Genomic DNA, 14,839 nt, shown 5'->3' with positions numbered 1-14,839 from the left:
AGTCGAGTGTAAGTAGGTTTGAATAACAAAAAAATAAAAGTCAGGATGAAAGAAGGCAGAATAGTGGCATGCTCCAGTCTCAACAAATTTTACAAACAATCCTAAAAATAGTGGGATGTACTGCCCCGTTTGGCTTCCCATATGTTATGTCTATTAGACCTTCAATGCCTTCACTTCATTATCTTTTGCAATCCCTTTGTTTCAACAAGCAGTTCTTTAACTTCCACAAATCTGCACATGATACTAGTTGTCTAGTTCCAAACCTTTTTACTACTTCGAATTTTTTAACCTACCGGCTACAGAAACTCACACCCTGAGGAAAACATTGAACCATCATCAAGCAAAAAGTTCAATAAAAGTGAAGAAAAACAATGAACTTGCAGGTGCTGATTCTGATACCAAGCAATATGGTAAATACTTCATATAGTAACATGCCAACATACAAATATTTTTGTTCAATGTTTCCAGGAAAAAGATTTCACAGCATTTATAACTTGAAGTGAGTGTCTTCATGAAACATGTAAAAAACGGACAATCACCTCAATAAGAGACCTTTCATAAGAATCAAATGATTGTAGAGTTCTTTGACCCCTTTCAGTTGAAAGAATTCCCTGATTAAAGAAAGCAAATGTCTTTTACTCAGTAAGAAAATAAATGAATTCGCTCAATAAGAAATATGCACAATATTATAGCTTTGAAATGATAATGCAAGATCTTAAAAATGTATTAACCACTAAAATGTATGATAGTACCAACAAAATTTAAAATTTGTATGTTAGTGTCACGATCATCAAAATATACAAACTCACACCATGCTATATCATACACTCAGTTCACCAAACTAATGCATGTGTCAAATAAATAATATGAACTGCTTTGTAATATGATACAAATAGAGTGCAGGAAACCTCAAATTCTCAGATTCAATAAGTTAACTATAATTTATAAACACATAATTCTATCATGGATCATGCAAAGTTGAAAATGGTTAAAAAAGGGGCAGTCAGGAAGCTAACCAACCATAAGAAGTATGTCTAGTGTTCTACAACAATAAGCACAAGCCACCATTTCAATGACTTAACACTATCTTCTAATAAAAGAATGTAGAAAGTAGTTCAAAATGAACAAATCACAGGTCAGGTTTTAAACTCATTGCCACAAATCAGACCAACCGAGCTACTGATTAACTTTCATAGAACTCAAAAAACCTTCAAATCCAAATGCATGTCGAAAACCCACCCGAAGAGTTTGAGATGTAATATCAACTATTTTGACAGAATCATCCATAAGATACTTTTTTAAAAGTTTGAGAAGAGCGATCAGAAGATCTTCAGATATGCAAGCATCGACATGAGAATTGACTTCCGACATCAATTCATGATTAATAGGTTTGCATGCATGAACATTACTAGAGCTCCCAGGAAGATGGAAAACAACACAATGTGGGTCCCCAATACCAACCTGCATTCACAATGGACAAATATGAGCAAATTTTTGCAAAACATATAATGAAAATGTCTAGGAGTGAATACACAAAAAATGTGATCAAATAAAACATAAAAACTCCAATAACAGTACCCTGGAGATGAAATCAGAGACCAAGATCCTTGCACTATTTGCGTCATTTGAACTACATATGCGTGCAAGTGTCCAGACTGCATCCACAATTTCATGATCAAGATGCCAATTTTTATCTTTCAGAAGATCTTCATTTGCTTCACTCTGAAATGTTTCCTGTGAAAGTAATTTCTTGTGCAGTGCTTGGAGACTGCAAGAACATACCAGATTGCACAAAGCATCTCAAACTAACTTATCGAGCAATATTCACTCAAAGTTAAAATTCTACAAAAATGCAAAGTAATCATTCAGATTGCATTTTATTTGCTATAGGAAAATAAGTTTCATTTTATTCATTGAATTCAAAAACAAGATTGTATTTAGTGATTCATAAAATTACCTCAACATAAGTAATCGTGGAGGAAGGTAGCAAGATCTCTTCACAAACTGACAAGGGGCAAATTGCAATGTGACAATTTGTTATAAGCAAGATTACATAAACAATATATCCAAGTATGTTAAAACCATACACGGTTAACGCTCTCCCACCTTCAATAAATGATCTCGCGGAGAGTAGGCCAGGCACAATTCCTGATGAAACTTGATGATATCATCAAAAATATCTATTTCAGGGAAAGGTTCTAATTCCTGCCAGAGAGAAATTGTACAAATTATAGGCCATAATTCCACCAATGCAAATAACTATTATTTTTTTATTTTTTTTTTTTTTGGGAGGGGGGGGGGGGTGTGTTGAGTTCATAGAAAGCTACTCTGATATAGTCATAAAGAGATGCATCAGAATCCCCAGTTAACTGGAAGAGCAGAGATAAAACTTGAGATGATTTAGCGACAGATTGGCCTGTATTAGGTTCAGAGGGAATGCAACATGCCACCAACTTAGACACCAAAAACTGCATCAAATAATAATCAGAATAAAGCAAATAAAACTTGAGTGAGGGGAACAATCAAAAAAAAAAACAATAAAACCATCATGAATCAAAAGGAAGATATACCTGAAGCTGCTCACCAAGAACATTAATCATCTCTTTGGATGGGTTACTTTTAAAAGTGTTTAGCAATTTAGAAATGATACGACAACATTGATCTTGTAAAGCATAGCAACCAATGAATTGACCAACCATATTGAAAAGATAACTGCATTTAAGAAATTATTGATAATAAGAAATATGAGATTGGCAGATTGCAACATGAAAAATGTACAAAAAAATTCAGCCCCGTACAATATAACACAAATAAATTGTGCAAAAGTTGCAACTCTAACCAGTCTTATCAACAATAACAAGTAATATAAAGTAACCATGAAGCCTCATATTGTAACTCACTTGGTTGTGCTTGAAACAGCAGCTCTGTGTCCAAGAACATCTACAAGCACCTCAATTCCAGCCAATCTATGACATTTATGCCTATGATGCATTGCTGCTGCAATTTTATAATGCAGTTCTACAATAAACTGCATAATGCAATAGCAATTTTAAAGAATTCACAGGTCATGTCAAATGGACAAAGGAATAGAATAAAACGAAAATTATGAATAAAATAAAATAAAAAAGAAAAAGATTTATATATATATATATATATATATTCAAATGAATATCAAAAACTGCCTTGTCACCATGAAAACTCTATCTGGACGAAAAATGTTAATCTTGTCAATAACACCAAAACTTGCACGATAATCCTCCCTACAAGAGTGTCCAATAAAAGGAAACTCAGAGAACTTCAGAAAAAGGAATAAGCTATATTAAGATTGCTGAGAAAGTAACCTACATCTCCAAGAAGCCATCAACAACTGTTCGAATTGCTTTTGCAACTGTTTCCTGAGAGAAGAATGGCACAACAGGATCTGATGCACAAGAGGCAAGTGATAGAGTGTGGCTGACAATAGACACCTAAAAATACAAATTCTTAGTGGCTGACAATAGACACCTAAAAATACAAATTCTTAGTCTTGATGAATAAAAAACCTTGTATCTAACCATAGATGACTATAGCATCAGCACAATTAAGAGTTAAAACATGCAAAGATGCAAAAAGATTGGTAAGATAAAATAATTATTAATAATGAAAGAACTAAATTGACTTCACAATGACCATTCACCGTGCAAAGGTTCACTTATATAGTACCATTACAGAATAGGAAAAACAGTATCCAGTTGAAGACAAATTTGCTTTTATTCATAAGAAGATTATTTATAATAAAAAACCATGCAGTACAAAGATCAGATAAAAAAATCCTTGAAGATTATTATAAAAAATTTAAAAAAAAAAAAAGAAAAAAGAAAAAGGAAAAACAATAAGACAAAAAACTGGCAATTGCATTTACAAAGAGCATCTTTCCAATATAAATTAATCTTTCAATTCATTAGGGATAGGGATAATATATACTCTCAAGGAGCATATAGATCTCTTGGGTTGTCTTTCCATTCTTTGTAAACCGTACAAAAGACCTTTTACATTCAGAGTGAAAGTGAAGTATACTAGACAGAGGATATACCAAGATGCAATATGGACTGGCACTTGGTTAGCTAATATTACTACACACAAAGGTATAAACTAGAAACATGTCAAATGTCAAAAAAAGGATAAGAGTTTTCAGCAATAAATTTTCAGAGTAAAGAATTAAATGAAGAATATCATGCATCTCATGTTGGCATCAAATTTGAACTTCAGAATAATCATGCAAAAGAATCTACAGGAGTAGGAGGGAACCATATGTTTCTTTATTAGTGTGTCTCGTTCACTCTCAGATATTTGAGCAAGCTGCAAAATTGAACTCTGAAGCATATTTACAGCCTTTTCCTGATCAGATGTCTTACTGCAATGCAATCCCATACATACTGAAAAAATCTGCACAAAGTGATTTTTCACCAGAACTTCCAAAGGTTGACAAGCTATCTGAAATAAAATAATCCTGTTAGATAAAACAACAAATCTAAGAGAGAAATTTTCATAAAAGAAAAGATAAAAAGAATACTAAAATTGAAGGGTTGGCTCATTGTTTGGTGTTAGTTTGATGCTGAAGAGGGAAATAAATACAAAACATATACATGAAAAATCTAGATGCCAAAATAAATATCCATCCAAACTAAGGTTCATGACACAGTCAATCATACCTTGGCAACCCAACAGAGATTGGTCCTGTTCTCATGCAAAAGCAGAGCTGGAAGAAGCCAACGACAACAATACTGCATGAAATAACTAGGTTCGGCATCTGCTACAAAGAGTGGTCTTATCTGAAAAAGATTTAAGCAATCAGATTTTATATTTATGGATATGAACCAACACCGAAAACTTGAATTAAACAACATTACAGGTAACAGAAAAGTTACTAAAAAGGGATTGGAAAATTTGGATGAACAATACAAAATAAATAATAAAACAAAAATAAAAAAATAAAAGTAGGACAAAGATCTTCAAAAATAATTCTCTGACATCCAAACCAGGATCCCACATGATAAATAGCTTGAAGTACATACACCATGATTTGATCAATACCAACCAATAAAAAGGGTATCTCAAGGTAACTAGGCTACACACAATATTCATAGCATTCTTTAATCTTTTGATCCCATCAAAAATTTTTACATCACTTATAGCATTATTATAAACTTTCGAGCCTGAAATCAAGATCTAGAAGTAATATGATGAATTCTGGATTCCAAAGTGCACATCTCTTTTATTCATGATAAGAAGCATCAACCGAATTGTTATTCCAGGTTGAATGCTACTCATGTTTCAATATGGGAATGTCAAGAAAAAATCAATCAAACCACCTCTTCAAAGAATATCAAAATATGTATTAAATGAGGTGTAACACATGAAACATTCATTAGAAAGCTCCGACCATGTTGGAGTTGAAAGAAAGTAGAAGCTCTTCACATTGTCTTAGACTTAACCATAAAGGACATAGTGCACAAATTAAAGCACATTACCTCAAGTAGTGCAGCTAAATTAACATTACAAGCAACCCAACAAAAGAGAATCGATCCCATTAGCTCCTCCAAGTACTGTAAGATAAATTTGAAAGGTTCACACTATCAGAAAGTTGGAAGCTGTAAATTCATATTTCATAGAATGACCATGTTTCCTCAGAAAGGATAGAAATTTATTTCCCAGGGTCATTATCATTTTTTTGGAAGCTGTACAAATGGTGTGTGGGTAAGGGGGATTTCTATTTGATTTGGGGAAATGATTGGTGGCAAGACCAACCTTTTCCCTTAATGTTCCCTTGTTTTATTGATTATCAAGAGTAAAAGATTTATTTATCTGTAATTTGGTGTCTTCAGTTGTTCCAAATTCCTCATTTCTTGGAAATTTAATTTCTTACACAATATAAATTACAGAGAAGTTGCTGATTTTGTATTCTTTTGAGCGTTTTCTTGAACAGGTGAGTTAACCCAAACAGGTCGATAAGATAGTGGAAATTAAATTCATCAAAACTGGTACCATAGGAGAGTTGAATCAGGTTTAGTGACACTTCCCTATAAGTTTTGAGCCTTTTCACATAACATGGAAAGCGTGTGTACCAAGGTTAAAATGCTTGTTTGGCTTCTTGTGCATGGCAAGCTACTTATACATGATATATAACAAAAAAAGAAGACCTTTTGTTAGTTTATTTTCATTTTAGTGAGCAATGTGTAGTAAAAACACTGAAGCCATTGACAATTTATTCTTTCATCAAGAAGAGAGCTGCTATATTATGATCTTGGCTGGTGAAGGATGCAGGGTTGGTTATGGATCAATACCCCAATCTTATTATTTTACTGATTAGAAAGTTTAATGGTTTGAGGGGCAGCAAAATGAGGGAACTTCTTTGGAATAAGCAGGATTTCAATGATGACTATGTTTTGGTCATTATGGGTGGAAAGAAATGCTGGGACTTTTGAAGGTAGGAGAAAAAGATGTAAGGATTTCATGGGATTTTATCAATTTCACCTTCTTTTTAGGTACTTCTTAAAAGGAGTTTAGGTATACACTATATCCCAATTCTTTAATCTTATTGAATATTCTAAGGAGATGATGTAATTAAACATCATTTTTAATGTCTTCAAGGATTTCTCATCCTCTTTGATTTTCAGTGATGTACTAATGTGTTCTTTTTTTATCACTAAAAGTAATGTTTTCCGTTAAAGAAGAAAAGAAAGAATTATCACCTTAAACCGAGTTGGGTACTGAAGCTTACTAGAAAGATTATCAAGTACCACAGCCACCAATTCTCTGGAGAAAAAACAAAAACAAAAGATGAGAGAAGGAACTAATCACATAAAAACATAAATGCAACTTAAAATCTGCAAAATAGAGTTTAATATAGTACCTCTGGCAAGGATCCATGGCAGAAACCACACAAATCATAAACACAGCCTGCAAATAACGTAGAGATTTAACAAATGAATGAACAGCTCATCAATAAAGTTAGCAAAACCGGCTAATAAAAAAAATCATTAGATCAATTATTTAGTACTTTTTCCAGCTGAACAGTGACTACAACCATTTTTATGCATTTATGTTCCTAAGCACCAATGCAGGCAATCTGCATGTTCTCTGTAGTTAACATAAACCTCAAGTACACTTCTCAAGGAATATGTTAAATCGCCATCAATCCCAAAACCTCAAGCTATTGATTAGGAAATGGGCCTAATTATGTCTATGAAGCTAACATAATAGATAATTAGCACTTCCTCTCATGAGGAGGTCTCCACCATATAACAGGGCGAAAATTGTACTTCACAAGTGTAATACAATTAAAATAAAAAAATTGACAGTTTTCAAGATTCAAACAAAAGAACAACTTGACAATTAGGCACAAATAGCATGTTTGGATACATCACCTAAAAGTTATGCCATAGGAAATGGACCAAACTATGTAAATCAAGATAACACAAAATACAATTAATAGAATTTGCCAGTAGAACTTTGTATAATTGTGCACCATCGTTTAAATGTAGCCTTATCTCGATAGTGATAGAGAAGATTTCAGGAAATGAAAATTAAACAAAGGTGAGAATTTTAAGCATGCCTTCTAAAATTAAACATTTTAAAAAAGTGTTCAAATCATCTGACATTTTCTCATTCATCATGTTGGATATTAGGCCTTCTTCCACTAAGGTTGCACAAGATCCTTGCTAATAGACCATAAACTTTATAAAGTTAGAAGCATGCTTCAATTACACAATTACAATTTTAATCTATATCTACACATTGGTTATAACCTACATTTAAATTTAAGTATTAAATTTTTTTTGATTTTGGTTACTCTAATTAGGGATTTAATTTTAACAATCATATCTTCGGATTTCTTAGCTTCTTTTTCAATTCATCAGCCTTCCTTTTGTTCTATGCAAAAGTTCAGGAGAATAATTTAAAAGTAAAGAAAGCAGCATAATACCTCAATTTCTATTTTCTCACTATGCAGAGCAAGATACATAAGAGTGATGAGAATCGTTTCCATTGTAGTTTGAGGCTGTGGACCAGCAGCTAGGACCTCACTTGCAGTAACAAGTTTTTCTTTTGACGAAAACACCAACATGACACCAAAGTTGGAACTAGAAAACAGCCATACAGAAAAGAGATTTTAATATGACATGGTAAACGTTGCTAATTCTATTTTTGGCTGATCAAACTTACATCTTGAATGAAATCTTAAATGAAAAATATCACTAGGTACAGCTCTAAAAAAATAATGATAAGCAAATTAATAACTTCATTGGTCATCCAAATTGTTGATCCAAGTTGGTTTGTTTGACATGTCAACGCAAAAGACAGAAAGAGCCAATACGTGTTAAGTATAACCACAAGCACTAAATAATGCAGTATAACCCACCAGATGTCTTGAAACAATTCTTCATGTCCATCCCACGTTTGAAAGAGAACACCAATCTGCCTAGCCAAAGAGAACCTAACTCGATAATCAGAATCTTTCAGCAATAATAGTAGCCTTTCAATCATTGTCTGTAGAGAGTTACACCACATTAACCATAGAACGTGAGGATCCCAGGAGATAAAGTTCATGTGCACTGAATGATATTACTTATAAATAAAGTTTTGTTTCTTATTCATATATTAAAGGAAAAAAAAAAAAAAAAGGAGAGAGTGAGAAAAGAAAAGATAATCATATCTTCATGGAAACAATAAAAGAAAGATTACCTGACCAATTTGAGGACTAAGTAAAACAAAATCACATATGCAATCAATTAGTTTAACACGTCCGAACCAATCAAGATGATGATCAGAAACTTTGATCACCAGATCCCTGAGATGTACCAAGCACTGTAGCAAAACCAGCTAGTTAATAGAAGTAAAATGAACTCTGAATATGTCAAACACTATAAATTAATATTTGATGCGTGATCTTTTCATAGGTAAATTAAATTTATTTGCAAAATAATAGTGCTGAAGGAATCAAAGCAGGTCCACCAATTTGAAACAATGGCAGTAAGCATAAGAAAACATTACTTGAATTTTGAAACAAGATGCGATCCTAAAAGATAAAGCAGACAAGTATCTATGTACCATTTCTTACTAACATTATTTATCCTCAGGAACAAAAAAATTAAAATTGATGATGACATATATGCTCTTGTATCATAAGATAAAGTTGAAGTAAAATAAAACTTAAAATACCTGCTGAGATTCTATATCCCTCAAATCCTTCTTGTAGGTGTCCAAGGACAATAAAGTCCTAAGCAAAGTATAAATAGCATCTAATATATTAACACAGTCAAGCTTAAGATCAAGTTGCATCTTAACCATGTCATTCATAACATTGACCTGCACAAGTATAATACAGTCAGTAATCTAACCTTGTATAAGTATTCATATTCCCCAAGCAATAAAATAGGAAGCCATCTGTTTATAATGAATATTTTCTGAATTTTAACTTGACCATAGTCCATTTATTCCCATACCAAATCTGCAATATTTGTAGAAGACGACCAATATGGATGTTTACAAAGCTCGTAGATAATTCTTTCACGCACCTGAAAGTAATAAAAAATAAAAATAAAAAATAAGAGATAATATAACTTTTGAATGTATGGATTCTTGTAAATTAATATATCTTTATAAATCATTATATATACCTTTGAATTGCATTCTTCATCCAGTAGTTCAAACAGAATATCCCGTGTAAAAACATGTAGAACTGGGAAAAACCTTGAAATAAGTGATATCATACCAAACTTCCATTTTTCTGCAGAAGGAGATACACTGGAAATTTTGCCACCCACAACGAAACTATTCACATCTCTAGAATCATCATTTATATCCAACTCAATGTCTACAATCCTGTTTTTGTCATTATCAACCGAGTAAGTGTTGTTCACAGGAGTATCACATCCAGATGAGGGTTGCGGTGTGGTGTCAGACTGACCACTTATTACACAACTAGAATATTCTTTATAAACCTTAGTTAGTGCTTCTAAAAGCCTCTTCGTGGATTGGATCACCACACCATAAAGTGGGATATCCGTAAAGTTTTGTTCGTTCTGTCGTATGAAGATAGGGGAGTAAACAAAACTCCTGAAGGAAGCCATGAGAGCACTTCCACTAAAAATAGAGTCAGACAAAATTTCATTGTGGTTTTCTTGAATTAAATTTACAGCTCCCTCCAGCAACTCTATCAGGTTCTGTCCCATTTTTGACAGGAATGATGAATCCTTTTCTCGTTGCCTGAAAGGATCAGAACACGTGAAGCATACAGAACAACTATGATGGACAAATCAATGACAAAAACGTTCGTAGGTTTAACAGAACATAGAATTGTCTTCAAATTCCACCCCAAAAAAAAAAAAAAAAAAAAATCTCATGACCAGATATAAAATCAAAGTTCAATCATTTCCAAAGTTTACAACATAAGAGGAATTGGCTCAGGATGAATCAAAATACTAGTAAAGAAAGCAAAGATCAAAGCCTTCTGATAAGGTCAAATGCTAGTTTCCTTAATTAAGATCAGATGTCAATTCCAACATAGCATCAACACATGGCCTTCTAAAAATAAAACCAGCTGGTCAACTAGGCCAAAAAGAGAATCCACCAAATTAGTTGTCTCCTAGTGGGTTAATATATACAATTATAGCTTTCAAACAAAATAACAAAATAAATCAAATTCACAGTATCAAGTCCAGGATGTGGATAAGAAGATAGAACAAACCTTGTCAAGACAAACCCATAAATGAAGTTTGACAAGAGAGCACATAAAAAGAATACATGTGATAGAGACATCTTTTCAATGTCCTTGTCCACTGGATCTCCAAGTATAAAGGTTTCCACTTCATGCAAAAGAGAATTTCTTAACTGCCAGGGAAAATGTACACTTGCATGGTTTTGGGAAGGCAAAATCTGAAAATGATAAAAATGTGTCTAAAACATACAAATCAAACCAAAACCCAATACATTCGGCAGTTATTGAACAATATTCCACTACCTCAACTATAGTATCCATATCAATTTTTGCAAGTACTTCCACAGAACAGTCAAAAAGTTCAGGCAGACAATAATGCTCAGAGTCTACCATCTACAAATACAAATCACAATCTAATTTCAGTTTTATAAGTGAAAATAAGTTATATGAGATTCAAAATTCACTAGAACCAGTACAAAATATACCTTAACCAAGTCATTTATGGCCTCATTAACATCTACAAAAGGATACCATAAGGGAAGTTCTTTGAAACGTTGCAAAAAAGGAGCATAACCAGCCGAAAGAGCATAAACAGCTGCAGGCAACAACAAAACTATGTGCTCACTCAGCATGGAAGACTCCTGCATAAGAAAGAACCAGACAATACACCATCAAATTAGATAGACAAATCCAATGAAGATTAGTTTCAAAAAAGTTTAGCAGGTCAGGAGTATGAGGTCTTTATAATGGAGAACCAGACAATATACCATGAAATTAGATAGACAAATCAAATGAAGATTTGGTGTCAAAAATAGTTTAGCAGGTTGGGAGTATGTGGTCTTTAGAATGGAGAATAAAACCAAATAGGTATCAAAACCTGTTGAAGTAAAGCATTAACATCTTTTTACCTGAGGTGAAAATTTATATTTTAGTAGTTAACGATAAAGTAGACAGGCAGGCAGGTGAAGAAGCAACTGACAACAAACCAGCTCTCTCCACAAGAAATGTAAAATAAACTAAGAGAGTAAGGTCTATTAATAGAATCTTCCAAAAATTAGTGTACCACTAGTCTTAGAATGTTTAACAAACATTCCTGTTCTTTTAGCCAACGTAACCAATCACTTAACTTGAAGAGGGGCGGGAAAGGGGGGGGTGGGGGGAGGAACGGAAACAAAAAAGAAAACAATTTTTTCCTCAATTAATGGTACCATTCAAAACAAAATCAAGATACAAGAACACCAGAAATCATAAAACATTAATACAAATTAAAAGTTAACATAAAACTTTTCATTTCAACAGGAAATACTTTTCTTTTTCTCATCAAATATCAATTTTACCATCTCGTAGTAGTTCACCAAGGTAACATTAGCATACAAGAATCGAACCACTCATTAAAATAACAAATAGCAACAAGAGAAAACCTAGGATAAGAATAAATCTAATGTAAAAATAAAAATAAAAGGAATAAGAACGTATCCCATTTCATTCAAAACCTGCCAATTAAGATGGCCCAGAACAGCTTTCAGGAGGTTTTTCCTCAGATTTAAAATGTCTTGAAGATCACCCTGCAAGAACACGAACACACAAAGATATAACAGAATAGTTACATTGCACAGTTCCTTATTCAAGCTTTGTATGACCTAGAACTACCTTATCAACATTACACAGTGCTAAGGTCTCAGCTAGAAAGATAAGACTTACAAAGGATATAAGCCAGCAAGTCCAAATTGGCTAAAATCCTACTTCATCTATAACTGAACTACATCTGCAAATGTGTGCATGTCCATGTCTATGTATGAATAATGAATGTGATAGAAACTCAGCTGAAACCCAGTTAAAACAGAATGGAACTTAAAAATACATTAACTCAAAAATATATCTACAAGGCTTGATTAAATTCAACTACTAAGACAATGCTGGACAAGTAAAATTTTAAAAATATTCCAGAGCGCACTTACTTGAGAACCTTTCCTCGAAAAGTAACACGAAATGAAGTATAAAATGGACCTGGATATCACAATATTCAATTAGCTTAATCTGAATATCAATTAAACGATCAAATATAGCTCAGATGGCAAGTTAGTGAGGAAAACAGGGGGATGAGTGTTTCAAGAAAGAAAGAGGAAGGTTAACCAGAAAGTTTTCTTTCTTTCTTTTTTTTTCTTTTTTTTTTTTTTCCTTTTTTTACTAAGAAACATAAATTCTTTTATGATAAATTTATACATAAGAGGAAGAAGGTGAGAAATCTTCTATCTAAATATAACCCTTTCACTACTTCATCTCCCCTCCTGCACCAACTTTCAGACTTCTATGAGTAAAAGCTTAGAAGTGTACTCACCAAACTTCAAATAGAGATGAAAATCCATGACTTCATAATTCTCCAAGAGTGTGAGTACTACACTAGGATGCATGGTACAGTAGCTGAATATAGACATTATTTGTTATGCATTCTTTTTTTCTCATTATGGTCAGCAAGGACTTTCACAAACTAATAAAATTAGCACATCTGCAGCAATATTTCTCTTTAGTCTAAATGATGACCTACTTGAAAATACAGACTTTTAGAGCATCATTATTTAGATTTCACCAATAGATTAATTTTCAGAAAAGAATGCAATTATTGTCATTTCAAGCTTGCAAGGATGCAAATGTAATTATTATTCGGCATGTCAAACAAACTAAAATGTTTTAATACGACAAGTCTAGCTTGTTCTATTCTATGTAGATGCACCGGTGAAAATGGAATGACCTAAGAAACTGCCCTTGGAAGAAACTTTACTTCTCTGCCTTAAAATTAGCTAAGTAACCACATGATATTAACAAATTCAACTTGCACCAGAAACAAACACTATGGGTGACAGTCTATGTGATAGAGTCCACAGTTATTTTGTTTCTGACACATCTTGCTAGAAGACACCGATAAATAGAATAAGAATATTTTTTTACAGAAAATCCTTAGCCCATTAATAATAAGCAATAATATACTTACAATGATGGCATTTGTTTGAATAACCTAAGGTCCCATACATCTTGAGGTATGACACATGTACTTGTAAGGTCCTGGAAACAGAAATCATGAAATAAGGACAAACATATAAAAAGGCATTTACACATATATATATAAGTAAACAATCATAGAGATACTGTCTTAACTGCACAAAGTGGGCTGGAAAATGATCTAAGAGGACACAATCTCATACTTACACTTGAAATTATTCTTCCAAGGAGCACAAGAGCAGCATCTGCCTGCAAGAACAAGTGCAAGGTGAATGAAAACATTGAATTTTAAAAAGTTCCTATGTTTCCACAAAACTTTTTTTGAAATGCAAGACCTTTTAGCTCCTGATATATTAAATCAAAAAATTTCAGAAATGAGCTATACATTTGTTCATGAATTTTCCCAATTAATATAAACTACGCATCATGTCTATTCTTAAGTGTGGATTCTACGGAAAAGATAAAGAGTATCATTAATAAGGGCAAGGTAAATTTTTTAAAATAGTGAGATACAAAACTTCAATGTCCAGAATAAATAGTAGAAAGAGTAGATGCGTATGAATAGAACTTACCACTGCAGTTACATTACTGAATGTCGGCAAACCGTGAACAACACTACTCCATACTAATCGCCAACCACAGTCTGACTGCAAATTTGATCCACAGCTGAATAAGTCCAATCTCAATAAGAGGGAACAACATTAACTACAGTTACTGAAGAAAAACATGCATAGCCAAAGTCGAAGACAAATTTTACCAAGTATTGCCTGAAATGTAGGAGAGTCAAAAAGGTACATATGGGATTAAGGGAATTCATATGCTTGCAGACTGTTAGAACCCAATGGCTTACAGTTTAAGCTAGAGAAACTATACAAAATAGATGACAACCTTCCAGGTCAAGGAAATCAGAAGTAGGAATATCTTTATATCAGAGTTGATACATGAGGGATTTAGATAATTATATCAAGTTTTGGGCTTCTTCTATAGGAATCTACTTTGATATAATCCTCTAAAACCCTCACATATTGACTCTTATCTTCAAAAGGCCTCCCACTTATTTCCAATCACATTGCACAAATCCAAAGAAAGTGCCCTCTTTTGCTACCCCCAAAACCTTTCAAATTACTCATACAAATAGAGATGAAC

At 33.0% G+C, this 14,839-nt stretch overlaps 1 protein-coding gene across 1 annotated transcript in view; it reads right to left on the bottom strand.

Annotated features, from left to right (window-relative positions):
- The window catches only part of LOC107418355 (serine/threonine-protein kinase ATM), a 39,419-nt gene that overhangs the window by 16,148 nt on the left and 8,432 nt on the right, over positions 1 to 14,839 (bottom strand). The window contains exons 13-41 of the mRNA XM_060814278.1: positions 14,266 to 14,340; positions 13,901 to 13,942; positions 13,686 to 13,756; positions 12,655 to 12,703; positions 12,190 to 12,261; positions 11,182 to 11,337; positions 11,000 to 11,089; positions 10,727 to 10,914; positions 9,657 to 10,245; positions 9,483 to 9,554; positions 9,199 to 9,345; positions 8,722 to 8,844; positions 8,399 to 8,526; positions 7,964 to 8,120; positions 6,893 to 6,939; positions 6,732 to 6,795; positions 5,511 to 5,585; positions 4,692 to 4,811; positions 4,288 to 4,473; positions 3,346 to 3,467; positions 3,191 to 3,260; positions 2,901 to 3,028; positions 2,571 to 2,712; positions 2,328 to 2,468; positions 2,107 to 2,205; positions 1,958 to 2,004; positions 1,579 to 1,768; positions 1,240 to 1,461; positions 540 to 611 (exon numbers count right to left, since the gene is read on the bottom strand). Of these exons, the coding sequence (XP_060670261.1) occupies positions 540 to 611; positions 1,240 to 1,461; positions 1,579 to 1,768; positions 1,958 to 2,004; positions 2,107 to 2,205; positions 2,328 to 2,468; positions 2,571 to 2,712; positions 2,901 to 3,028; positions 3,191 to 3,260; positions 3,346 to 3,467; positions 4,288 to 4,473; positions 4,692 to 4,811; positions 5,511 to 5,585; positions 6,732 to 6,795; positions 6,893 to 6,939; positions 7,964 to 8,120; positions 8,399 to 8,526; positions 8,722 to 8,844; positions 9,199 to 9,345; positions 9,483 to 9,554; positions 9,657 to 10,245; positions 10,727 to 10,914; positions 11,000 to 11,089; positions 11,182 to 11,337; positions 12,190 to 12,261; positions 12,655 to 12,703; positions 13,686 to 13,756; positions 13,901 to 13,942; positions 14,266 to 14,340 (3,684 nt within the window). The remainder of the gene's footprint in view (positions 1 to 539; positions 612 to 1,239; positions 1,462 to 1,578; positions 1,769 to 1,957; positions 2,005 to 2,106; positions 2,206 to 2,327; positions 2,469 to 2,570; positions 2,713 to 2,900; positions 3,029 to 3,190; positions 3,261 to 3,345; positions 3,468 to 4,287; positions 4,474 to 4,691; positions 4,812 to 5,510; positions 5,586 to 6,731; positions 6,796 to 6,892; positions 6,940 to 7,963; positions 8,121 to 8,398; positions 8,527 to 8,721; positions 8,845 to 9,198; positions 9,346 to 9,482; positions 9,555 to 9,656; positions 10,246 to 10,726; positions 10,915 to 10,999; positions 11,090 to 11,181; positions 11,338 to 12,189; positions 12,262 to 12,654; positions 12,704 to 13,685; positions 13,757 to 13,900; positions 13,943 to 14,265; positions 14,341 to 14,839) is intronic.

This window comes from Ziziphus jujuba, chromosome 2 (genome assembly GCF_031755915.1).
Source record: "Ziziphus jujuba cultivar Dongzao chromosome 2, ASM3175591v1".
NCBI lineage: Eukaryota > Viridiplantae > Streptophyta > Magnoliopsida > Rosales > Rhamnaceae > Ziziphus > Ziziphus jujuba.
This window is presented reverse-complemented; position numbering and strand designations above follow the sequence as displayed.